General features: G+C 38.5%; 1 protein-coding gene and 1 non-coding gene across 2 annotated transcripts in view; one reads left to right on the forward strand and one right to left on the reverse strand.

Annotated features, from left to right (window-relative positions):
• The first annotated feature begins 5,098 nt into the window (after positions 1-5,098).
• C7 (complement C7) overlaps positions 5,099-24,159 on the forward strand; it is a 74,369-nt gene continuing 55,308 nt past the window's right edge. Inside the window, exon 1 of the mRNA XM_054489647.1 lies at positions 5,099-5,738. Within this exon, the coding sequence (XP_054345622.1) occupies positions 5,733-5,738 (6 nt within the window). The 5' untranslated portion in view covers positions 5,099-5,732. The remainder of the gene's footprint in view (positions 5,739-24,159) is intronic.
• On the reverse strand, positions 7,192-7,253 carry LOC129037690 (U7 small nuclear RNA). The gene has a single exon (XR_008502919.1). It is a non-coding gene; the product is annotated as a U7 small nuclear RNA (small nuclear RNA).

Here is a 24,159-nt window from a genome sequence, read left to right on the forward strand (position 1 = left end):
ACATATCTGTTTAAAGATTGTTTAAAGAGTTAAAGCTTAAAATTATGGGGTGGCCTGACATTTTCTGAGTGATTGATTTTTATTTTAGGTCTATTGCATGCTGAGCTCTTGGTATGAAAACAAAAACAACTTTCTGTTTAGGCACCACAAGTTTGAAGTGTAGATCAAATAAATGACCTTGTCCTTTTTTACCCTTCCTCCACAGGACTTTACATAAGGCGGTTACAGAACCACTGAAATCTTTGTATTTTATGTCTTCCTTCTCAGAGCTGTTTGACTTAATTCAAATTTAAACCAAATGAAATGTATCTTGTACTTGCAGGCTACTGCTACAATGTGCATTGCAATAACTGAAAAACCCAGATGCCATTCAGAAACCCAAACAAATCTGGGCCTTCTCCTAAATTTAGCAAATGCCTGTCGCTATTAAAAACCATAACGACAAAACTTCTTATCTCCTCGTGATTGTAATTTGATTCTTGCCATCTGCAGCCATCAGGGTCACCAGGGCAAAGTCTTGTCCAGTGTGGAAAAGTACAATGGCACCTGTCCAGAAGTCTGTCCAGAAGTGAAGTGTGAAACCTTGTATTTCCTAATCTATTTAAACCTTAAACAACTTTCTTATGAAGAACTGGATGGCAACAGAGAGTATTAATCTAGTGGCCTCACTTCAAATTAATGCACAAATCAGAGCATTTAATGCAGTGCTTCCAGCAGAGATGGGCAGCATCTTAAGTGTAATGATAAAGCATTTAATAATCATCATTTTACTGAAATCTTCTTTGAATAAGGCATTGCTTGGCAGCCATTTTTCATTCTCAAACTGTTCACAGTGTGACACTTTAAATGGAAAAAGCAATACCACCTGGAGTACTTATTAGCTTAACAAGCACTTGCCTGGGAGCCTAGGAAGATTGACTGTGTTTCACTCCCTCCTGAGTGGTTTAACTCCAGAGCTTAATGATATTCTTTGACTCTAGGGCCTGGAGCAGTCTGCCACTAGGGGATGCTCTTGCTTCTTCTCTCCAACTCCCGGCCGGTTCAATTCTGACCTTATCAGCCTCAACACAAGAGAGGAGGAAAAAGGAGCTTTTACTCTTCCCCAGTGAGTTTGTTCCTCTGAAACCCCCAGAGTCAGCTAAATCTGTTGGAACAATTCAGAGCAAAATGAAATGACTAGTAAATGAAACAGCTTCGTTAAAATGTTTTCAAATATCTCCCTGTGGTGGACCAGAATTGCTTCCTGATACCATCGGTGGCGTAATAGTTTCATTAGGGTTCGGGGATGTTAACAGTGTTTGAGGAGCTGCCAAGGGAGGTGAGGGCAAATGGAGAAGAGCTGGTGTCACAGGAGATGAGGAGAGGGCTGTGCTCTTATTGACCCTTCCCCAGTCTGGCAGAAATCTGCTTCATCCCTCTACCGATTTAGCTTTGGCTCAGACACCATTTATTTGCCAAAGCATGCCCATATACCAGTTTTGGGGTTTGTTAGAAATAAAAGTCCAGGAGGTCACATGAACTTGAGAAATTCTGGGTTGAAAAAGTTAAAAAAGTTTTACTTGTTACGGAACTTTCAGAACATTTAATTTACAATGCACTAGGCTTTGCAAATCCAAGGCTGGGCATTTGCTGGGAGTAATTGTTGACTGGGTTCTTCATCTTGAAATTCTCCTGAATTGGCTTGATGTTGCATTGTTTTGGTTTTTCTTCTTTTTCTGTAACCTCTCCTTTTTGGGATTTTTTTTCTTCTTACTCCTGAACAGGGGCAGTTCTTGTGGTTTTATGGTTCATTATGTTCAGTCTCTAGAAGATTCATTGAAGTCCATGATTTTAGTTATGTACCTCCATGCTAGCGGCTCCACCCATGTCCCCCTCCAAGAGACATAGGTGAAGCCTGTCTCTTCCCAAAGAGACCTACATTTTCAGTTATATGTTGGATGCTTTCCCCAAAGTAAAAATGTCCCCTTTCCAAAACCATCTCTTCCTTTTTGGCTTCTAATTTTCTTCCTCCTTTAAATTTTTCTTAAATTCTTTCAATTCTCTGAGTCAATCAGACTGGAAACCATATTTAATCACTAAACCCTGTGAATTCTTCTGGCTCTTTTGTCTATCTTTCTTCTTTTTTTTTTTTTTTCTGAGACAGCGTCTCGCTCTGTTGCTCAGGCTGGAGTGCAGCGGCGCCATCTTGGCTCACTGCGACCTCTGCCTCCCAGGTTCAAGTGATTCTCCTACCTCAGCCTCCCAAGTAGCTGGAATTACTGTTGCCCACCACCACGTCTGGCTAATTTTTGTAGTTTTAGTAGAGATGGAGTTGTCACCATGTTGGCCAGGCTGGTCTTGAAATCCTGACCTCCAGTGATTCACCTGTCTCGGCCTCCCAAAGTGCTGAGATTACAGGTGTAAGCCATCGTGCCCAGCCCCTTCTTTTTTTGTTGTTTCTGTTTCTGTTTTTGTTTTTGAGACAAGGCCTTGCTGTGTCACCCAGGCTGGAGTGCAGTGACCTGATCACAGCTCACTGCAGCCTCAACCTTCTGGGCCACCTCAGCTTTCTGAGTAGTTGAGACAATAGGCATGTGCCATCACGCCCAGCTAATTTTTGTGTCTTTTGTAGAGACAGCTGTGTCTATCCCTTTTTAAATGAGGCCATGATCCCCTTGTCTAAACTACTGAAATAAATTCCAAGTCACGCTTCCTACTTCTTTTCCTTACCTATTCTATGTAGGCTGCACACAGCTACTGTTTCAATCTAAAACACTGCTCTGATTCTTTCTTAAAAACTTCCAGTGGGTGAATTCTCAGTGACTCATTGTGTGAATAAAGTCCGTACAACTTATGCCAGCAGTAAAACTTCCCACAGTATTGCTCCCACCTGCATTTAAAGCCTTTGTGCTAATGGTTCCTCCATTAAAATTGCAGACAGAAGAAATGCTCTTGTGATGTTACAGATATGAAGGTAGGAGTGTGCAAGGCAACTGGGAAAAGGAAGTTTCTGTAACCCTTTTAGAATTGAATAATGTATGGGATACCTGAGATGAACAACTCAAGTTCTAAATTACTATAAATATATCCAAATCATCCTCTAGATAAAGGATATTCTGTAAATGGGCTAATATGGTCCTTTATAGCATGTAAAGAATAAAAATAAGGAAGGATATAGCTTAAGGCTTCTACCTGTCAAAGCTGATAGCCTATCATATTACACATTTTAGAAAATATTGATCAAATTCAGAATGAAAAAATTAATACATGCATGTGTATATAAATAAAAAGCTACTGTAGCAGATGCTGTTGGTACCCTACCCATATTCCTTCATCGCTTGCCTCTAAATGACAAAGGTGAACACCTGCAAATATTGCAAATGCTACAATTCCCTGCTTGAAAACCTTTACTTATGGCTGCAGGTGTGTGCTTAGCTTGCCCCCAGGGCAAGCTGGTAGTGCCAGAGAGCCAATGGGTTCAGAAGCTACCTTCATCATCAGCAATGGGTTTCCTTACTCCTTAATAGGACTGACTCTTTTTATTATTATTTTTTTTTGGGACAGGCTCTCGCTCTGTCACCCAGGCTGAAGAGCAGTGGTGCAATCTCACTTCACTGCAGCCTCTGCCTGCTGGGTTCCGGTGATTCTTGTGCCTCAGCCTCCCGAGTAGTTGGGATTACAGGCATGAACCACCATGACCGGCTATTTTTTTTTTTTTTTTTTGTATTTTTAGTAGAGATGGGGCTTCACCATCGTGGCTAGGCTGGTCTTGAACTCCTGACCTCAAGTGATCCACCCACCTTAGCCTCCCAAAGTGCTGGGATCACAGGTGTGAACCACCACACCCGGCTGGACTAACTCTTAATTGCAGAGTTGGTGTGCAATGTCTTTCAGAGTTCCTCATTAGAACTGAACTCAAATTGCCCACTGGAGTCTCTTGCTTGATAAAACACCCTTTATTGACTTTCTTTTCTCCCCAATCTCACTTTTCCACTTTCAGCGGTGCTTTCTAAGATTATCTCTTAAAACAAAAACAGCTTGCAATTGAATTCTTGTCTCTGAATCTACTTCTGGGGGAACCCAAACTAAGAGAGCCACTGAAATGGAATTGCATATTGAGAATTTAAGATGAGTCTATGGCATCTGGAATTTATGCAGTTGGAGCTGAATAAAAAATATTTCTTTCAGGAGTCAGGATCTTTGTCTCTGTGACAAAATTTCTTCCACATAAATCACTAAAGCTTTGAACAAAAGATGAGGAAGCTTTGTCTCTGGAAACCACCATTAATTCATGAGGGGAGGATAGGGGTTGTCTTTATTATTCCAGTGCTTTGGATATAGGAAGAAAAATTCATTAAAGCTAGAAAATCTTCACTAATGGAATGTTTACTTATAAAATTATTCTTAACTCAAATTTTCTTTCCCGCTTAACATTTATTCTACCTCACTCATAATGCACTAGCAGCTAGTGTTAGAATATTTGATCCAACAATACAAATAAAACTGTAGCTCAATTTTTTCTTGTTTTTTTTTTTTTTTTTTTTTTTGAGATGGAATCTCACTCTGTCTCCCAGGCTGGAGTGCAGTGGTGCGATCTCGGCTCACTGCAACCTCTGCCTCCCAGGTTCAAGAGATTATTCTCTCTCAGCCTCCTGAGTAGCTGGGACTACAAGTGCATGCCACCATGCCTGGCTAATTTTTTTGTGTTTTTAGTAGAGACGGGGTTTCACCATATTGGCCAGGCTGGTCTTGAACTCCTGACCTCGTGATCCGCCCGCCTCGGCCTCCCAAAGTGCTGGGATTACAGGCATGAGCCAGCGTGCCTGGCCAACTGTAGCTCAGTTTCAGTAGGAAATCTAAAATCTTGCAAAATAAGCAGCATTTTAGCAAATGTATGAAGGTGATGTTGGGGACTTGCTAGAATCAATGCAAAGCTATGGACAAATGAAGACCTGGTAGAATAAGACAAAATAAAAAGCAAAGGAGAGAAAATGGATGTGGATAATGACCCTGAGAAGAACTTCCCAACACAGTGATCTGATTATCAAAGGATTAAGTGAAGTTCTTGAGAAAATTAGTGATGTCCTCAAATATGTTTGCAAAAATTGATGTTCTTTGTGATTATTCTGTGAAAGTTAAGCATGAAGGGATGACTATTGAGTTGTGTTAGGCTATACTTTGGGGAAAAATTCTACTCGAGAACATTCCATTTACATTTTGAGTGACAGAACTGCATTTAAATATTTTCTTTCACTAAATATTTAATCTCAAAGTCTGGTGTATAACACCTTTTAAGAGAATCACGGAAACATCCACTTAGTTTAGTAGATTGAAACAAGAAGGAGGCTCATCCCTTGCCTTACAGAGTCTCCTTTGGTTGAAAATCACTTAAACATTGAACTGAGAACATTTGCTGTGTTTCCTGATTTATAGATATGTTTCTAAGAAACATATCTATAACTTCCAAACAATACCAGCTGGCTGTAGCTAAGGCTGTGTAATTGATAAGATGCATCTGGTTTCAAGGCACAGATTAAGTACAAGGTCAGGCTCTTGCTGTTGCTGGAGAATCCGGTTGGGGTAGGAGCTAAATCTCAGGACCACTTGCTCTATATATGAGTGCCAAGATAATCTAGAGCAGGGAGAGGCAGAGAGGCAGGCAGCCTGCTGGGCTCTTCCTGCTGTTGAAAACTTACCCGGCCCTTACAGAGAAAATTTTCCTCCTCTCTTCTGCCCTGAATGTTTTCCCAAACATGAAGGTAAGACAATAATTTCATTACTTTTGTAATTTCATTACTATCTTTTCAAATGAATGGGGGTAATATAAATGTAATTTAAATGAAGAGGTGTAATACTTAACTGAAAGACATCAAATAAGTAGAAGGCCAGAGGAAAATACAGAAGAAAAAGACCTGGGGGTGATTTTTAGAAATCCTTATTTAAACGTATTTAACAGTTCAGCCAAAGTGAATTCCTTTTTCTTATCTTGTGGTGAAATTATAGGTCTAGAGGTCTGGGAAGCAGGAATTGGAGACAATGTTTATGGAAGTCCCGATAAAGTCATAAAGAAATACAATAGTACTATTGTTATTTCTTGGGAAAAACTTTCCTCTGGTGTATTTATTTTTTTTTTTTGCTTGTTTGGATTTGGAGCCATGCAATAGGGTCCTGTGATTTATCTAAGAGCTAATAGAAAAGCAAATTTGCAGACTTGGAACTTGAGAATTTGAAATCCTGGATGAAAGAGTCAGCATTGTGAGAATAGAAGATACGAGTAGATGGAATAAAACTAAAGGTCTACCAAGTATACATGTTAGCCCAATGCAAAAAGGCCAAATATTAAAAAACAAAACAAAACACAACCAAAAAACTATTCAACTAAAGATAAGACCAAAGATAGAAATCACTATCATAGACTAAATCTCTGGAATGCAAAAATAAGTTGAGATTGCTATTCAAATTTTATTATTGTAAATTTTGGTATTTAAACTTTAAAAATGTTGCATTGTAAGACTGTAGGAATAATTTCACAGATCTGTCAGTGGCTAGATTGCTTCCATAGTCACTGTATTGTCCACTGGGGCACCGAATCCAAGCTCGCTCATTATTGGGGTTAGCGGAGGAGCAAAATATGGGTCTTGATTAGCCCATGCCTTCTGTGAAATTAAATAATTAAAAATTAAACACAAATAACAAAGTTAATTTGTTTAAAGTTATGATGGGCCGTCATAAAAAAGAATGAAATCATGTCCTTTGCAGCAACATGGATGCAGCTAGACGTCATTGTCCTAAGAAAATTAACACAGGAACAGACAACCAAATACCCCATGTCCTTAACTTTAAGTGGGAGTTGAATATTGGGTACTCATGGACATAAAGATGGCAACACTAGACACTGCACTCCAGCCTGGGCAATAGGGTGAGACTCTGTCTCAAAAAAAAAAAAACAAAAAAAAAACAAGAAAAGAATATGATGCTCTTCTGAAAGTCATCTAGCCAAAATGTTTTTTCCTAATATTTGTGTTAACTATTAATCTTTTACTTTATTTTACAATGAGAACTCTTAATAATTGCTTTGTGCTTAAAAACATGTTTACAATCATTGATTATTATAATATTTTACTGCTGTAATAATAAATATACTTCTATCCTTTAATTAGTTGACAAAATATCAACAAATATAGCAATTAATTTTTTAAAAATTTTACATATAGGGGCTTTCCAGCAAAGATTGGGAAGCCTGATAGGCAAGTTCTAAAACAGCTGTAACACTAAAGCAATTATTTCACTCCAAGTCGCATGTAGAGTTCTTACCTGTATTTGAAAGTGGACATTCATATTTTTACAGTAAACCTGAAGGACATGCTTTGGTGATATGTGACAAAGAAGGGACACTTGTGAAAGCTTTGGGCTATCAAGAAGCTAGAAATGGTTTCTATGTCAGACCTTTTAAGAGGAAGCAATATTTTGGCACCACAGCCCCCATGTGAACTAAATTCAGAGAGACAGTCACAGGATTCCCTTTGGTTCTCTCTGTGTTCTTGGATAGGAAATAACTTGGGTCTGAGGTGTTTGAGAAGGATGTCAGGGCCAAGGGACTTCCCTTGAAGCTGGCTGTGGGCCAGCCATTTGTTCTGTCCATCCAGGACAGAGCTGAGCCTGGAGCCTGTGAACCTAGGGAATGGTCGTCACAGTGCCCAAGCACAGTGATGGTCAAGCACAGTAATGTCTCAAATCAGGATTGTAGCTGGGACATACTGGAAGAAGGAGGTGGAGCTAATGCTCATTCAGTGATGATAAAGAGGAGAAGATAATTCAGGGGAATGTAGTTCCAGCTTAGCTACATTGGCACAGAACAAAAATACCACACAGCTTTTCTTTTCTTTTCTTTTCTTTTGAGACAAAGTCTCACTCTGTCGCCCAGGCTGGAGTGCAGATACGATCTCTGCTCACTCCAACTTCCGCCTCCCGGGTTCAAGCGATTCTCCTGCCTCAGCCTCCTGAGTAGCTGGGACTACAGGCGTGTGCCACCACGCCTGGCTAATTTTTGTATTTTTTTTTTTTTTAAGTAGAAATGGGGTTTCACCATATTGGCCAGGCTGATCTTGAACTCCTGACCTCATGATCCGCCTGCCTCGGCCTCCCAAAGTGCTGGGATTACAGGCGTGAACCACCACGCCCGGGCCCATATACTTTTTCAACCAAGCAATTCTTTTATAGAGTCAGTTCAGATGTATGTCTATCACTGTCATTCATGTGATTTATTTGTGTTTGTTCTATCTCTCTTGTTCATTTATAAGGTATTTTTTCCAAAGGTAATTATCCTAAGGCTAGCAAAATTCCAAAAAATGCTTTTGGTTAGTAGATTCACTTTGTATAACTCATGAACAGAACTGGTCTTGTAATAAGCAGACCTTGATGGGTTATAATGAGTATGTATGAAGAAGGTGATGACAAAGGCATCCATGATGATAAAAAGTATATTTCCTAAAATTTCATTGAAATTCTTTATTTTAAAAAATACTTTTAAATTTGAGACAAGATCTTGCTCTGTTGCCTGGCTGGAGTGTAGTGGTGCAATTATGGCTCACTGCAGCCACTACATCCTGGGCTCAAGTGATCCTCCCACCTTAGTCTTCTGAGTAGCTGGGACTTCAGGTGCCCGCCACCATGCCTGACTAATTTTTTAATTTTTTTTAGAGACGAGGTCTCACTATGTTGCCCAGGCTGGCCTCAAACTCCCGGGCTCAAGTGATCCTACCACCTCATCCTCCCCAAATGCCAGGATTACAGGCATAAGCCACCAAACCTGGCTGAAATTATTTTAAAACACCTGTGACAGAATGTTAGAAATAATTGTTTTCAGTATCCACATTTTGGCTGAGAGTCAAAGGCCAAGAACAAGTACTCAAGATTTTTTGAAATTTTATGGTTTTTTTGGAAATTTTATTCATTTATTTATTTTATTTGTATACATTTAAGGGGTACGAGTGCAATTTCGTTACATGGATATGTTGGGTAGTGTTGAAGTCTGGGCTTTCAGTGTATCTATCTCCAAATAATGTACACTGTACCCATTAAGTAATTTCTCATCACTCTTCCCCTTTCTATCCCCAACTCTTCTGAGTCTCCAATGTCTATTATTCCATACTTTTTGTCCATGTGTACACATTATTTAGCTCCTACTTGTAAGTGAGAATATGAGGTCCTTGATTTGATGTTTCTAAGTTGTTTCACTTAATATAATGGCCTCCAGTTCCATCCATGCTGCTGCAAAAGACATGGTTTCATTCTTTTTTAAAAAATTGAACAGTATTTCATTGTGTATATACTGCATTTTCTTTATCTGATCATCTGTTGATAGACACTTAGGTTGCTTCTATATCTTTGCTATTGTGAATAGTGTTGAGATAAACATACGAGTACAGGTATCTTTCTGATATAATGATTTCTTTTCCTTTGGGTAGATACCCAGTAGTGGGATTAATGGATCTGATGGTAGTTCAATTTTTAGTTCTTTGAGAAATCTCCATACTGTTTTTTATGGAAGTTGTACTAATTTACATTCCCACCAATAGTATATATTGGTGGTAATATATACTATTCCCTATTCTCACTTATCTCTGCATTCCTACAAACATCTGTTATTTTTGACATTTTTAAAGAGAGATGGGGTCTTGCTCTGTTATCCAGGCTGGAGAGTAATGGTGCAATCATAGCTCACTGCACCTTTGAATTCCTGGGCTCAAGTGATCCTCCTGCCTCAGCCTCCTGAGTAGCTGGTACTATTTGGGCATGTGCCACCATGTGCAAATATATATATATATATATATATATATGTATGTATGTATATTTATATATTTTGAGATGGAGTTTTGCTCTGTCACCCAGGCTGGAGTTCAGCGGCGTGATCTCAGCTCACTGTAATCTCCACCTCCTGGGTTCAAGTGATTCTCCTGTCTCAGCCTCCCAAGTAGCTGAGACTACAGGTGTGTGCCAACATGCCTGGTGAATTTTTTGTATTTTTAGTAGAGATGGGGTTTCACCATGTTAGCCAGTATGGTCTTGGTCTCCTGACCTCATAAATTACGTGCCTCAGCCTCCCAAAGTGCTGGGATTACAGGTGTGAGTCACTGCATCTGACCGCCCCAGATAATTTTTTAAGAATTATTTTTTGTAGAGACAGAGTCTTACTATGTTGCCTAGGCTTCTGGCTTCAAGCAATCCTCCTGCCTAGTCGTCTCGAAGTGTTGGGATTACAGGTGTGAGCCATCACATTCAGACCGTTTTTTCACTTTTTAATAGTAGCCATTCTGACTGTGTAAGATGATATCTCCTTGTGGTTTTAATTTAATTCTCTGATGATTAGTGATATTGAGCACATTTTCATAGGCTTGTGAGCCATTTGTGTGTCTTTGAAAAATGTCTATTCATGTCTGTTGCCCACTTTTTAATGTTTTTGTTGTTGTTGTTGTTATCATTGTTTGAGTTTCTTGTAGATTCTGGATATTAGTTCTCTGTCAGATGCATGATTTGCAGATATTTTCTCCCATTTTGTAGGTTGTCTGTTCACGCTGTAGATTATTTCTTTTGTTGTAGAGAAACTTTTAATTTTAATTAAGTTCCATTTGTCTAATCTTGTTTTTGTTGCTTGTGCTTTTGAGGTCTTAGTTATGAATTCTTGGCCTAGACCAATGTCCAGAAGAGTTTTCCCTAGGTTTTCTTCTAGTGTTTTTATAGTTTCAGGTCTTACATTTAAGTTTTCAATCCATGTTGAGTTGATTTTTATATAAGGTGAGAGACAGGAGGACCTTCACATTTTAAAGTGAGATGCTAGACATTCTATGCAATATTACAAAGAGAGTATTCCCAAATCTGCTTGGTAACCCTTAGGCCGTCCCCATTCTCAAGAGAATACAAGATTGTGCATAGGAGATATAGGAAATGCTACCCTTTGCACATTTAAGAAAATGTAAAGGTACAGACCTCCTTTAGCAGAATAAGTAAGCCCAGCAGTATTAGTTACAGCGTGGACATTCAGAGTTTGGCAGGACACGGATGTGTGCAGGGATCCCATGGCCCGCATATGGATGGTTAAAAGGGAGCCAGATTTGGATTGTCTGAGACACTGCCTGAGAGAGTGCTTGACTGCAGGATGAATCAACCCCAAGAAATGGCATCAGTTTGGAAAGGACTCCCAGGAAGCAGGCATGGGTGAGAATCGAAAGTGATTAACAAAGGGATGAATCATTTGTGCCAGAGTACAGTGGCTACAGAGTAGTAGGAAGATGTCCAAAGAACCACAAAAACACTGCGAGAGATAAAGAATCAGCAGTCAAACGTCTAACACATTGATTTGCCATCACCATACTCCAACTGGATCAGTAAAGTAAGATTCTGTTTTACTCTTGTCTCTTTCATTCCTGTTGCTCTGATTTTGGAGAGGAAAGAGGCAGCTTGGGGAGGTGGGGAAGAGGAGTCAGGTGGCGCAATTTTGAAGTGGACCCCACTCCTCCCTCATTACAAGCACCCAGAAACTGAAAGTAAGAGAGAGAGAGATTTAAAATTGGAGGATAAATTGAAGTTTGAATATTATAATAGATTGTTATCTGAAAATGTGACTAGCGGTTAATGCCTAAAAATGACTAGGAAAGCTGTGAGATAGGCTTTCCCAGGGACAAGAAAAAATGAGCTGACACAGCACAGAGGAAAGCCACATTGTTGGAAAAGAAAAAAAACACACCCCACATAGCTTATAATTTAAAACAAAAACATCTTAAAAATTATATGATCCACGTGTTTGTTGAAGTCAGAAAAGTATTCATAATCTCCCCCAAATAACCTCCCCCAACATTGTTCATGGTTTCCCAACTCCTTGGCACCTTTTCACCCTTTCGGATATGCTAATCAGCACAATAGGCTTAAACATTTTTAGAACTCTAACAGCCAGAAGCAGGCAGGCAGAATTTTACAACTGAAAAAAAGATACCTAATAAGAGAATGGGTTATCTAAGAAGGATAGTGGAAAGATCCAGAAAATAATGTTAAGAAGACTTTTCATAGGTACATTGAGAAAAAGAGTTTTGGGGAGTTCAGGAAGAAGAGAGAAAATATTGGACTATTAAAATGTGAGATGATTTTAAAGTCCTTTATCCAGAGTTATAAATTGGATGCATTTGATATTCTTAGAGAATCAGTAAAGATTTGAATTGTATCTTCTCCATCACCTTCAGCTGTCAGTTAAAGTAGGAAAATACATACAGTTAAAGTAGGAAAATATATAATAGCAACTACCTATAATTTGACAACCAGAAATAAACTATTATGCTTTATTATATTTCTTTCTAGATTTTGTTTTTCAATGCACATTTGATTTTTCAAACAAAATGTAATCATATTTTACGTACAATTTTGTAACCTATCAGATCCTCAATATTTCGGCTTGTGCTATCACATAAAGATGATTATAAAAGGCCTCAGGAGTGTTTTAAACACCAAAAGGACCACCCACAGTGCTAAAGAATAAGATGAGAGTCACCGCCCCCTGCCTACTGCTGTGCTTCAACCTTGATTACCAATTTAGGAAGCTTGGTTTCTTTTTAAAATCAGCCATTTGCATTGCTACTTCATTCAGGTTTTCTCTCCTCTTGGTATCCCTCCGGAGTGCTGTAGTCAGAACCGGAGTGGAATAAGGGATTAAAAGATGATGGGACCTTAAGGAAATGCTTGAAACCATTTAAGTCTACTGAGTATTTTCAATTTGTGTGTCCACGGCATCACCCAACCCTTACTTATCTTTACAGAATTCAACGGTAGGAGATAGGGTTTGACAGGATTGTACCAAATTTTAATTTTTTAAAAAAAGCATTTATTTATCTTTGTAATTTCTTTTAACTGACAAATAAAAATTGTATCTATTTATTGTGCACAACATGATGTTATAAAATATGTATATATTGTAGAATGGCTCAGTTGAGCTAATTAGCCATATGCATTACCTCCCATATTTTTGTAAGGAGAATACTTAAAACCTACTCACTTAGGAGTTTTTCAGAATATAATACATTGTTCTAGAGCAGCCTGGCCAACATAATGAAACCCCATCTCTACTAAAAATTCAAAAATTAGCCAGGCATGGTGGTGCTCACCTGTAATCCCAGCTACTTGGGAGGCTGAGGCAAGAGAATCACTTGAATCTGGGAGGCAGAGGTTGCAGTGAGCCGAGACTGCGCCAATGCACTCCAGCCTGAGTGACAGAGCGAGACTCCATCTCAAAAAAAAAAAAAAAGAAAAAGAATATAATATATTGGTATTAAGTAAGTCACCGTTTTGTATGATAGATCTCTTGAACTTATTCCTTCTATGTAACTGAAGTTTTGTATCCTTTGACCAACATCTTCTTCAACAATCCCCACCCTGCCTCCACGGCATTTGGTAACCATTTTACTCTTTACTTATTAGACTTCAACATTTTTAGATTCCAAATATAAGTATTTTTCTGGAAAGAAAAATACTGAATGTTTTATTTCTGCGTGTTTTATTTCACTTAACATAATGTTATCTGGGTTAATCCATGTTGTCACAAATGACAGAATTTTCTTCTTTTTTTAAGGCCAAGTACTATTTCATTGTGTCTCTTTACCACATTTTCTTTATCCCCTTATCCTCTGATGGACACTTAGGTTGGTTCTGTATCTTGGCTATTGTGAATAATGCAGCAATGAACATGGGAGTGCACATTTCTCTTTGATATGATGATTTCATTTACTTTGGCTATATACCTTGTAGGGGATTGCTGAATCATATGCTAGTTCTATTTTTAATTTTTTGAAGATCCTTCAAACTTCTATTTAAAATAGAAACTTAAAAAGATAAGCAGACTCACTTAGCCTTTTCCATGGTTCTTTCACTTTTTATACTGCCAAGTCACAAATCTTGACTTGTACAAATGTAATAGTTTTCAAATCGTTTAAGAAATGTAAGCTAAAACTATTAATGACAACTACAGTAGCACTAAAATAACTTATCAAAGGATACACATGATGTAAATTCTGACATCAAAAAAATATAAACTGTTTGACGGGAGAGTAAAAATGTAGAGTTGTGTGCAAAGTTAAGTTGTAATCACCTTGAAATAGTCTGTTGTGATTATAAGATGTTCTCTGGAAGCCTCATAATAAGCACAAAGCAAAAATCTTTAGTAGAAGCACAAAACAGAAATAGTATTCAAAGAATACCACTGTTGAAAACCGTGAAACCACAAAGACAGCAAGACAGAAAGAAAGAAAAATGTATCTTCCAGCCTGGGCAACATAGTGTGGCCCTATCTCTACAATAACTTAAAAAAAATTAGCTGGATGTGGTGGCACGTGCCTGTGGTCCCAGCTACTCACAAAGGCTGAGGTGGGAGCATCGTTTGAGCCTGGGAGGTCGAGGGTGCAGTGAGCTGTGATCACACTACTGCACTCCAGCCTGGGCAACAAAGGCCCTATCTCCAAAAAAAAAGTATCTACAATACAACAACAACAACAACAACAAGAACAACAACAACAACATAACAAAATGGCAGTAGTAAGTCCTTATCTATCAATAATTACCTTGAATGTAAATGAATTAAGTTCTCCAATAAAAAGATATAGAGTAAGTGAATGAATAAAAAAACAAGACCCAACTATATGTTACCTGCAGGAAACTCACCTCACTTTTAAGGGCACACAGATTGAAAATTAGGCAGTGGAAGAAAGATATTCTACATCAATAGAAACCAAAAGAAAGCAGGGATAAATATATAAGACAAAATAGACTTAAAGTCAAAAACTGTAAAAAAAAAAAATAAGGACATTATATGATGATAAAGGAGTCAACTCATCAAGAGGGTATAATAATTGTAAATATATATGCACCCAACTTCAGAGAACCTAAATATATAAAATAAATATTAAGGATATGATGGAAGAGACAGATTGCAATACAATTATAGTAGGGTATTTCAGTATCCCACTTTCAACAATGAAAGATAATCCAGAAAATTAGTAAGAAAACATTGGAATTGAATATCACTTTAGACCTAATGAATCTAACAGACACACACACACACACACACAGAACATTCCAACCAACAGCAACAAAATACACATTCTTCTCAAGTGCACACAGAACTTTCTCCAGGACAGATAACATGTTAGGGGAAAAAGCAAGCTTCAGCAAATTTAAGAAGATTGAAATTATATCAAGTATCTTTTTTTTTTTTTTTGAGTTGGAGTCTTGCTCTGTCACCCAGGCTGTAGTGCAGTGGTCTGATCTCAGCTCACTACAACCTCCGCCTCCCAGGCTCAAGTGATTCTCCCACCTCATCCCTCCCCAGTAGCTGGGACTACAGGCGTGCACCACCACATCCAGTTAATTTTTGTATTTTTAGTAGAGACGGGGTTTCGCCATGTTGGCCAGTCTGGACTCAAACTCCTGACCTCAAGTGATCTGCCCACCTTGGCCTCCCAAAGTGCTGGGATTACAGGTGTGAGCCACCACACCTGGCCTCAAGTATCTTTTCTGACCACAGTGATATGACACTAGAAATCAATTATGGGAGGAAGCTAGGTGTCATGTTATGTGCCTGTAGTCCCAGATAATTGGAAAGCTGAGGTGGGAGGATTGCATAAGTCCAGGAGTTCAAGGCTGCAGTAGCTATGACTGTGCCAGTGCACTCCAGCCTGGGTGACAGAAAAAGACCCTGTCTCTAAAAATAAATAAATAAAAATAAATGAATGAATATAGGGGGAATTTTGAAGAATCCACAAATATATGGAAATTAGCATGCTCCTCAACAACCAATAGGTCAATGAAATTAAAAGGGAAATTAAAAATTTTTAGATAACAAGATTTTTATCTTGTTATCTTGTTATCTTAAGATAAACAAAAATGGAAACACAACATAGGAAACATATGGGATACAGCAAAAACAGTTCAAAGAGGAACGTTTATAACAGTAAATGCCTACATCAAAGAGAAGGAAGATTTAAAATAAATAAGCTAATGTCATACCTCAAGGAAACAAAAAGAAGAATAAACTAAGCCAAAGTTAGCATAAGACAGAAAATAATAAAAATCAGAGCAGAAATAAATGAAATAGGGACTAGAAAAACAATACAAAAGATAGACAAAATAAGTTCTTTTTTGAAAAGATGAACAAATTTGACAAACTAGATTAATTTAAAAAAAAGAGAAGATTCATAATACCACAAAAATACAAAAGATCATCAGGGACTATCATCAACAATTATACACCAACAAATTGGATAACTAAGAAGAAGTGGTTAAATTCTTCTGTCCATTTAGGTCCTGAAAAGTGTTTCTGTAAAGTGTTGTTCAAGTTTAATGTTTTCTTATTAATTTTCTGTCTGGATGATCTTCCAGCATTGAAAGTGAGGTATGGAAGTTTTCTACTGTTATATTGCAATCCATCAGATCCCATGGATCTGAAGAAAGAGATGGGTTGCAATACAATATTTACATATTGTATAAATATAAATATCTGTTTTATATGTTTAGGTGCTCCAAAGCATACAACATACAAAGACTGAATCATAAAGAAATAGAAAATCTGAACAGACCAATAATGAGTAAAAAGATTGAATCTGTAATAAAATGAGTAAAAAGATTGAATCTGTAATAAAAGTTCTCCCATTAAAAAAAAAAAAAGCAGAGGACTTGATGGCTTCATGGCTGAATTCTACCAAACATTTATTTTTTATTTTTCCTCACTGTCACCATTTTTATTCAACATAATACTGAAAGTCCTAACCATAGCAATTAGGCAAGACAACAAAATAAATGGCATTCAAATTTAAAGGGAAGAGGTCAAGTTATTCTTGCTTTTAAGCAACAGGAACTTATATTTAGAAAAAAACGTAGGCTGGGCATGGTGGCTCATGCCCATAATCCCAGCACTTTGGGAGGCCAAGGTGGGTGGATCACCTGAGGTTAGGAGTTTGAGACCAGCCTGTCCAACATGGGGAAACGCCGTCTCTACTGAAAATACAAAACTTCACTGGAGGTGGTGGTGCACGCCTATAATCTCAGCTACTCAGGAGGCTGAGGCAGGAGAATTGCTTGAGCTTGGGAGGCCGAGGTTGCAGTGAGCCAAAATCATGCCACTGCACTCCAGCCTGGGCGACAGAGCAAGACTCTGTCTCCAAAAAAAAAAAAAAAAAAGGTAAAGACTACACTAAATAAATCTTAGCAGTGATGAATGAATTCAGTAAATTTGCAGGCTACCAAATCAACATGCAAAAATGAGCAGCATTTCTACATGCTAACAGAGATGATTCTGAAAAGAAAATCAAAAAATAAATTCCATTTATAAAAGCTATAAAATAAAATACCAAGGAATAAATTTAATCAAAGAAGTTAAAGATTCTACAAAAAATACTATAAAACACTGATGAAAGTAATTTAAGAGAACACAAAAAAGGAAAGATATCCCATGCTCATGGATTGGAAAAATTAATACCATTAAAATATCTATACTCCCCAAAGTGATCTACAGATTCAATGTAATCTCTATCAAGATACCAATGAAATTATTCACAGACATAGGAAAAATTCTAAAAATTTATGAAACAGCAAAAGACTCCAAGTAGCTAAAGAAATTCTGAATAATAACAGTGCTGGAGGCATCACACTACCTGCTTTTAAATTATACTACAAAGCTACAACAAAAGTAGTTTATTAAAAAAAAACAAAAATAGTTTATACAAAAAAAAAGTAGTATGCTAACAAAAATAGCATACTACTGTCCTAAAAACAGACACATAGATGTCTGAACAGGATAGAGAACCAAGAAATAAATTCATGTATTTACAGCCAACTCATTTCTGACAAAAGCAGTAAGAACATACATTGGGCTGGGCATGGTGGCTTATGCCTGTAATCCCAGCACTTTGGAAGGCCGAGGTGGGCGGATCACGAGGTTAGGAGTTCGAGACCAGCCTGACCAACATGGTGAAACCCCGTCTCTACTAAAAAAAATACAAAAATCAGCCAGGCATTGTGGTGCGCACCTGTAATCCCAGCTACTCAGGAGACTGAGGCAGGAGAATGGCTTGAACCTGTGAGGTGGAAGTTGCAGTGAGCTGAGGACATGCCATTGCACTACAGCCTGGGTGACAGAGCAAGACTCTGTCTCAAAAACAAACAAACAAAAACAAAACAAAAAAAATACATTGGAGTCCACGCGCCTGGCTCATTCCTGTAATCCCAGCACTTTGGGAGGCCGAGGTGGGTAGATCACAAGGTCAGGAGTTCAAGACCAGCCTGGCCAACATAGTGAAACCCCATCTCTACTAAAAATACGAAAATTAGCCAGGTATGGTGGCACATGCCTTTATTCCCATCTACTTGGGAGGCTGAGGCAGGAGAATTGCTTGAACCCAGGAGGTGGAGGTTGCAGTGAGCTGAGACCGTACCACTGCACTACAGCCTGGGCAACAGAGTGAGACTCTGTCTCAAAAAAAAAAAAAAAAGGAAGAACATACACTCGGGGCTGGGCGCAGTGGCTCAGAGCTGTAATCCCCGCACTTTGGGAGGCTGAGGTGGGCGGATCATGAAGTTAGGAGTTTGAGACCAGCCTGACCAACATGATGAAACCCCGTCTCTACTAAAAATACAGAAGTTTTGCTGGGCGTGGTGGCATGTGCCTGTAATTTCAGCTACTCAGGAGGCTGAGGCCGGAGAATCGCTTGAACCCAGGAAGTGGAGGTTGCAGTGAGCCGAGATTGCACTACTGCACTCCAGCCTGGGTGACAGAGTGATACTCTGTCAAAAAAAGGAAAAAAAAAAAAAAAAGAAGAACATACATTGGGGAAAGGACAATCTCTTTAAGAAATGGTTTTGGGAAAACTGGGCATCCATATTTATAAGAATAAAACTAGATTCCTATCTTCTGCCATATACAAAAATAACTCAAAATGAATTAGACTTAAATGTAAAATGTGAAATTATGAGACAACTAGAAGAAAACATAGGGAAACAGCATAGCTCAATGGTCTAGGCAACTTTTTTTGGGGTAAGATCTCAAAAACACAGAAAACAAAAGTAAAAATGGGCAAATGGGATTATATCAAGCTAAAATGCTTCTACAAAGCAAACAATCAAAAGAGTAAAGAGAGACAACCTATGGAATTAGAGAAAATATTTGCAAGCTGTTCATCTGACAAGGGATTAAGAATCAAAATATATAGGGAAGTAACTCAGTAACATATATTAATAATAATATTAATCTGATTAACAATGGGCAAATGCTCTGAATAGACATTTTTCAAAAGAAGACGTACAAATGGCTAACAGGTATATGAAAAAATGCTCAATATCACTAATTGTATTAGGCCATTATTTGTGTTGCTATAAAGAAATATCTGAGACTGGGTAATTTATAAATAAAAGAGGTTTAATTGCCTCGTGGTTCTGCAGGCTGCATAAACATGGCATCAACATCAGCTCAGCTTCTGGTGACGCCTTCAGGGAGATTTTACTCATGGTGGAAGGTGAAGCAAGAGCAGACATGTCACATGGCAATAGTGAGAACAAGAATGAGTGAGGGGGCCAGGTGTGGTGGCTCACGCCTGTAATCCCGACATTTTGGGAGGCTAAGGCAGGCAGATCACCTGAGGTCAGGAGTTAAAGACCAGCCTGGCCAACATGGTGAAACCCTGTCTCTACTAAAAATACAAAATTTAGCCAGGCATGGTAGCAGGTGCCTGTAATCATAGCTACTCAGAAGGCTGAGGCAGGAGAATCACTTGAACCCAGGGGGTGGGGTTGCAGTGAGCCGAGATTGTGCCATTGCACCCCAGCTTGGGTGATAGAGCGAGACTCTGTCTGGAAAAAAAAAAAAAAAAGAATGAGAGAGGGGGAAAATGTCATGCACTTTAATGAGACTCACTATTGCAAGGATGACACTGAGGGGATGGTGCTAAACAATTTATGAGAAATCCACCCCTTCCAACAGGCCCCCACCACCAACATGGGGATTACGTTTCAACATGAGATTTGAAAGGGACATCTAAACTATACCATTCCACCCCTGGCCCCCTGAATCTCATGGTCTTCTCACACTATAAAAGACAATGATACCTGCCCAATAGTCACCCAAAGTCTTAACTCATTCCAGCATTAACTGAAAAGTCTCAAGTCTCAAGGACAAGGTCCAATCTGGAGATAAGTTTCTTCTACATATGAGTTTGTAAAATCAAAACAAATTACTTACTTCCAAGATAGAATTGGGGTACAGGCATTGGGTAAACTCTCCTTTCCCAAAGAAGAGAAATCAGCTAATAGAAGGAGGCTACAGGCCCCATGGAAGTCTGAAACACAGCAGGGCAGTCATTAAATCCTAAAGCTTCAAAATAATCTCCTTTGGCTCCAGGTTCCACATCCAGGACACACTGCTGCGAGGGGTGGGCTCCACTCCACCTCTTGGGCAGCTTTACTTCTTTGGCTTTGCAGGGTTCAGCCACCACAGTTGCTCTCATGGGTTGGAGTTGAGTGCCTAAAGCTTTTCCAAGCTCAATATGCAAGCTACTGGTGGATCTGCCATTCTGGAGTCTGAAGGACAGTGATCCCCTTTCCACTAATTCACTAGGTAGTACTTCAGTGGGGAATGTGTGGGGGGGTTCCAACCCTGCATTTCCCCTCTTTACTGCCCTTGTAGAGGTTCCCTGTGAGGGCTCCACCTCTACAGCCGGCTTCTGCCTGGGCAACCAGGCTTTCTCATACATCCTCTGAAATCTAGGTGGAGGCTGCCAAGCCTCCTTCACTCTTGCACTATGTGTGCCTATGAGCTTAACACCACATGGAAGCTGCCAAGGCTTACAGTTTGCACTCGCTGAAGCAGCAGCCCAAGCTGTATCTGGGGCTCACTGAGCCAAGGCTGGAGCTGGAGAGTGGCCTGCATGCAGGGAGCAGTGTCTTAAGGCTGTGCAGGGCAGCAAGACCCTGGGCCTGGCCCGTGAAACCATTCTTTCCTCCCAAACCTCCTGAACTGTGATGGGAGGGGCTGCCTCAAAGATCTCTAAAGTGCCTTCAAGGCCTTTTCTCCATTGTCTTGGCTATTAACACTTGGCTTCCTTTTAGTCATGCAAATCTCTCTAGCAAGTGGTTGCTCCACAGCCCTCCTTGAATTCTTCTCCTGATGATGCTTTTTCTTTCTCTGCTGTGTGGCCAGGCTGCAGATTTTTCAAACTTTTATACTCTGCTTCCCTTTCATGTATAAATTCCAACTTTAAGTCTTTTCTTTGCTCCTAAATCTGAGTGTAGGCTGTTAGAAGCAGCCAGACCGCATCTTGAAATTTGCTGCTTAGAAGTTTGTTCTACTAGATACCCTAAGTTATCACTCTTAAGTTCAAACTTCTACAGATCCTTAGGGCATAAACAATGCAGCCAAGTTCTTTGCTAAGACAAAACCAAGTGACTTTTGCTCTAATTCCCAATAAGTTTCTCATTTCCAGCTGAGACTTCATCAGCCTGGACTTCACTGTGCCTATCACTATCAGCATTTTGGTCACAATCATTTAACCAGTCTGTAAGAAATTTCAAGCTTTCTTTCATTTTTCTGTCTTCTTTGGGGCCCTCCAAACTCTTCAAACCTCTGCTCATTAACCAGTTCCAAAGCTGCTTTCACACTGTTAGGTATCTTTATAGCAATGCCCCAATTCTCAATTTTCTGTGTTAGCCTGTTCTTTGTGTTGCTATAGAGAAATATCTGAGGCTGGGTAATTTATAAAGGAAAGAGGTTTAATTGGGTCATGGTTCTGTAGGCTGTACAAGCATGGCATCAACATTTGCTCAGTTTCTGGTGAAGCCTGCAGGGAGATTTTACTCACGACAGAAGGCAAAGTGGGAACAGGCATGTCACATGGCAATGGTGGGTGCAAGAGGTAACCAAAACATTTAAAGTAGAGCTAATACTACTCATTCTCAAACCCTTCCAAAAAATTGAAAAGGAGGGAATACTTTCAAATTTTTTTATAAGGCCAGTGTTATCCTGATATCAAAGCCAAAGAAGCACATTACAAAAAAAGAAAACTACATGCCAACATTCTTGATGAACATAGTGAACATAGATACAAAAATCTCAACAAAATAGTTGCAAACTGAACAACACATTAAAAGTATCATCTACCATTATCAAATGGGATTTATTCCTGAAATGCAAGGATGGTTCAACACAAATCAATAAATATGTTGTATGAGATTAACAGAATGAATGACAAAAACTATATGATCATCTTGTTAGATGCAGAAAAACATTTGACAAAGTTTGACAACATTTCAAGATAAAGACTCTCACCAAGTTAGGTACAGGAGAAAAGTACCTTGACACAATAAATGCCACATATGAGAAGCCCACAGCTAACATTATACCCACCAGTGAAAAATTGAAAGCCTTTTATTTAAGCTCTGGATCAAGACAAAAATGCCCACTTTTGCCACTTTTATCCAACATAGTATTGGAAATTCTTGCCAGAGCAATTAGGCAAGAAAAAGAAATGAAAGGCATCAAAATAGAAAGGGAAGAAGTGAAAATGCCTATGTTTGCTGGTGACACAATCTTATATGTAGAAAACCCTACAGAATCCACCAGAAAACTGTTAGAACTAATAAATGAATACAGTAAAATTGTAGAATATAAAATAAACACTAAAAAGTACATTTCTATAAATTAACAACAAACTATATGAGAAAGACATTAAGAAAACAATCCCATTTTCAATAACTACAAAAATATTTAGGAATAAATTTAACCAAGAAAGTTAAAGACCTGTACATTGCAAATTATGAAACATTGATGAGAAATTGAAGAAGACATAAACAAATGGAAAGATATCCCTTGTTCATGGATTGGAAGAAAATATTGCTAAAATGTCCATACTACCACAGTGATCTAGAGTTTTAATGCAATCTTTATCAAAATTCTAACATCATTTTTCAAAGAAATAGAAAAAAATCTTAAAGTTCATATGGAATCACAAAAAACCCCAAATGGCTAAGGCAATCATGGGCAAAAAGAACAAAGCTGGAGGTGTTACTCTGCCTGATTTTAAACTATACTACAAAGCTATAGTAATTAAAACATCATGATCCTGGCAAAACAATAGAGCCATCAACCAGTGGAACAGAATAGAGATCCCAGAAATGCACCCCACATATATGGTCGATTGATTGTTTTTGCAAAGGTGCCAAGAATACACAATGGGGAAAGGATAGCCTCTTTAATAAATAGTATTGGGAAAACTGGATATCCACATGCAAAAGAATTAAATTGTACCCTTATCTAGCATTGTATATAAAAATCTACTCAGAATGGGATAAAGCCTTAAGCAGAAGACCAGAAACTGAAAAATTACTTGAAAAAAATCTAAGGGAAAAACTATATTGTTCTAGGTAGGGATTTTTTGGATCTGACTCCAAAAGTACAGGCAACTAATGCAAAAATAGACAAATAGGATTACAACAAACTAAAAAGTTTCTGCATGGCAAAGGAGACAATTATCAGTTTTCAGAGATGACCTACAGATTGGGAGAAAATATTTATAAGTCATACATTCAAGAAGATGCTAATATCAAAAATATATATGGAGCTCAAACAACTCAATAGCAAGAAGACAAAAAACCCAATAAAAAATTGGCAAAATACCAGGGAAGGGAGATGGAAGGAAAATAAAAATAAAAAATGGGCAAGAGACCTGAGTAAACATTTCTGAAGAGAAGACATGCAAATGGCCAACAGATACATAAAAAAAGTGCTCAACGTTGCTAATCATTAGAGAAATGCAAATTAAAATCACATTGAGTTATCGTCTCACACCTGTCAGAATGGCTATTATCAAAAAGACAAAAGGTAACAAGCGTTGGTATGGATGTGGAGAAAAGGGAATCCCTGTACACTTGTACACTTGGTAGGAATGTAAATTAGTACAGCTCTTATGGAAAACTGCATGGAGGTTTCTCATAAAACTTAAAAAAAATTATCATATGATCTAGCAATCCTACTTTTGGGTATTTACAAAAGTAAATGTTCATTGCAGCACTATTCACAATAGCCAAGTTATAGAATCAACCTAAGTGTCCCTCAACAGATGAATGGATAAAGAAAATGTGGTGTGTGTACACAATGGAATAGTA

This window comes from Pongo pygmaeus, chromosome 4 (assembly GCF_028885625.2).
Source record: "Pongo pygmaeus isolate AG05252 chromosome 4, NHGRI_mPonPyg2-v2.0_pri, whole genome shotgun sequence".
Lineage (NCBI taxonomy): Eukaryota > Metazoa > Chordata > Mammalia > Primates > Hominidae > Pongo > Pongo pygmaeus.